The 2,970-nt window shown below is 47.4% G+C and overlaps 1 protein-coding gene across 1 annotated transcript in view; it reads left to right on the plus strand.

Moving 5' to 3' along the window:
* SARC_00928 (hypothetical protein) overlaps positions 1–2,970 on the plus strand; it is a gene marked incomplete at its 5' end in the record, with an annotated part of 19,238 nt that overhangs the window by 2,498 nt on the left and 13,770 nt on the right. Inside the window, 4 exons of the mRNA XM_014305353.1 lie at positions 493–680; positions 1,049–1,345; positions 1,729–1,926; positions 2,676–2,738. Coding sequence (XP_014160828.1) covers positions 493–680; positions 1,049–1,345; positions 1,729–1,926; positions 2,676–2,738 — 746 coding nt within the window. The remainder of the gene's footprint in view (positions 1–492; positions 681–1,048; positions 1,346–1,728; positions 1,927–2,675; positions 2,739–2,970) is intronic.

The following is a 2,970-nucleotide window of genomic DNA, read 5'->3' on the forward strand; positions in this document are numbered from 1 at the left end:
GGCTAGGGGTGTTTAGGTACGGGAGTCGACATTGATTGGTGTTTGGTGTGTGTATGTACATAGTATTCTGATCAATGGCGAGAGGCATAGTATCATCCGTGTTATGTATGTAGGCTAGGGGTGTTTGGTCGGTGGAGTACTGTTGAGTCGGAGACACATGATTGGTGTTGGTGTGTGTATGTACATAGTATTCTGATCAATGGCGAGCTATTACTTGAGGCATAGTATTGTTGGTGCTATGTATATGGACTGGGGTGTTTGGTTGGTGGTGGGTAATTGATTCGGAGCTCCTTAGCTACACCCCCTAGGAGCATCTGCGCTGCTGACATTAATATGTGGCTCGCTACCCACTCATGTTAGCAGTGGCAATCTGTGTACAGCTACGTTTGCATACATAAGCGCACACAACCTGTAACCTCATTGCCTCTCCGCCATTAATTGACCTATTCCTACGGTGCTGTGGTGTTGTATGGGCCGGCTTCATCGCAACAGGTGCCAATGGCATGACATCGCCGAGCCCGATGATGAGTGGTGGCATGGGGGGCATGGGTGGTGGTATGAATGCTATGGGAGGAGGCATGAATAATATGGGGGGTGGTATGAGTAATTACGGGGGGGGTATGAATATCATGGGCGGTGGCATGCAGGGGGGCATGGGCATGGGTGGCGGCTATGGACAGGTACGTGTGTGTATAAATGTGCGCGCAACCAAGTTATGTAGACGTCGGTCTGTATTTATATTTGATGTTTGTGTTGCTGGGGGTGTAATTGCTGGCATCAATTATGCCGCCAACGATATGCCTTTGTACTTCATTTCTGGCTTTCTACGCTCACATGCCGTGGCCTCATCCAAATCGCTCCAAACCTAATATGACGCCGAAGGCCGATACTTTATGTTTTCTTTGTGTGCTTTCTTTGCCCGAAATCCAATACTCGAGTAACAATCCCGTTTTCCATAGCATTCCGCTGACCGATTCGAATCACATTTCCAATCCCATCCTAATCAAACTCATTCGGAAGCCACCATCTTCTCCTTCTGTCCCAACAGGGAGGCATGGGGGGTATGGGTGGGGGCTACGGAGGTAGCGCAGGCATGGGAATGGAGTCCTCGGGTTTCGGCGGTGCAGGGGGTATGGGGGGAGGCTACACCGGCTCCTCGTACCAGGCACCGAAGAGTTCTGGGGGTGGGGGTGGGTCTCTCAAACCTATCGAGCACAAGATGCGGCTGAAGTACAACCAGGAGTTCAACAAGGCGGATGCCAAAAAAGTGGGCTATGTGACGGGGGTGCAGGCCAGGCAGATCTTCACGCGCGAGGCAAGGTTACCGGCCCAACAACTGGCACAGGTAAGCGTGAAGTGGAGATCACGGTAGAGTACAAGCTTGTTTGGTAAGTTGTGCGTGATCGTGACCATGACAAACTGGTACAAGGAAGCGTTTAGTGGAGAACATGGTACAGTATGAGCTTGTGTGGTATGTTGTGCGTGATCGTGATCGTGACCGTGACTGTGGCCATGTCTAGATCAGGATGCTATCTATCCGATATTGTCATATGCATCTGTTTTGGATTTTTGGCTTCTGAACCAATTTTAGTATGTTTTTGATTCGTCTCCGATTCACCCCTAGTAATAATGTTGGCATTGATTCGGTTGCACCGACTGGTCGTGGTCCCAATATCGCCCATTTAATTTCCATTCTGACCCTCTAATGGCCCTCTATCGACCCTCTAGATCTGGAACTTGGCCGATAAAGATCAGGATGGAAATCTGAACCGCGAGGAGTTTGCCATCGCCAAGCATCTGATGGCCGCTGTGGCTGAGGGCAAAAGTCTGCCGTCTAAGCTACCACCGTTTCTGGGGGGCAAGAGTGTGCTTGACACGACCGGGAAAGACGGGCAGGTGGATGAGCGCATATCCAACTTCAAGCAGGTGTGCGAGTTTACTCTGAAGGATACATGTTAGTTGTGTCAGAGATTGCGTGAGTGTGTTGCGTTGTCCAAGTTGTCCTTGGCTCTGGGTTCGCGATGCGCTTGGTGCGTACGACCGGGAAGGATGATGTATAGTACCAAAGGTTGGTGTCACTTTATGTTGTGTATGGATTTATTGTGCAAATTGGTTGTTCTGTTCTGTGTTGGGTTACATGGGTTCTGGCCCATGTAGTATAAGAATATCCCCGTGAGTGACCTCTTCCGTTAGAAGTTCGGGCTCAGAGATATTCAAGATGGGTGTACGACGTGTTTCTTGTTCTCACACCTCCATAGTACTTTTTCGCATCCCGGGAAGTATTGTACTGGGGCTGCACTGTTTTTTTTGTTTTGTTTTTTGCAATATCTTCTCGGTCACTCTCGCGCAAATCACTAGATGTGTTTGTATATTGACTTGTACCCAAGCCAGGAGTCGTAGTTCATCGGCAATCGCAAATCCAAGATGCAGAATCCAGGCGGATTTTCGCATAATGTTACGATTGGAGTGCATTCTTATTATTATTCCACAACCAAATCCATCTAAAAATATTTATGATACATACTCGTATCAATGTATGTGCATGCGATTCTGTATCTGTACTTAGCTTAATCACTTCGAAATCATACTTCTTCTCGAGTAATTAAAGGTAGCTGTGACATCGGTGTAGCGGTGTTTGACGTTTCGTGCTAACTTGCCCTCGTATCTCAATCCAGGGCCAAGACCTGTTGAACAAGAAGAAAGTGCTGATGGCGGAACAAATGGAGATGGACAAACAGGTCAGTTTCCTTCCTGTGATATATATATATGTATATATATGTATATATATATATATGTGTGTGTGTGTGTGTGTGTGTGTGTGTTGTTGTGTGTGTGTGTGTGTGTGTGTGTGTGTGTGTGTGTGTGTGTGTGTAGTAGTATAGTATAGTATAGTAGTAGTAGTAGTAGTTAGTAGTTACGTTAATTAACGTACGTTAACGCGGTAACGGTAAGGGTAGGGTACGGTTAGTA

The sequence above is a fragment of the Sphaeroforma arctica genome (genome assembly GCF_001186125.1).
Source record: "Sphaeroforma arctica JP610 unplaced genomic scaffold supercont1.33, whole genome shotgun sequence".
Classification (NCBI taxonomy): Eukaryota; class Ichthyosporea; order Ichthyophonida; genus Sphaeroforma; species Sphaeroforma arctica.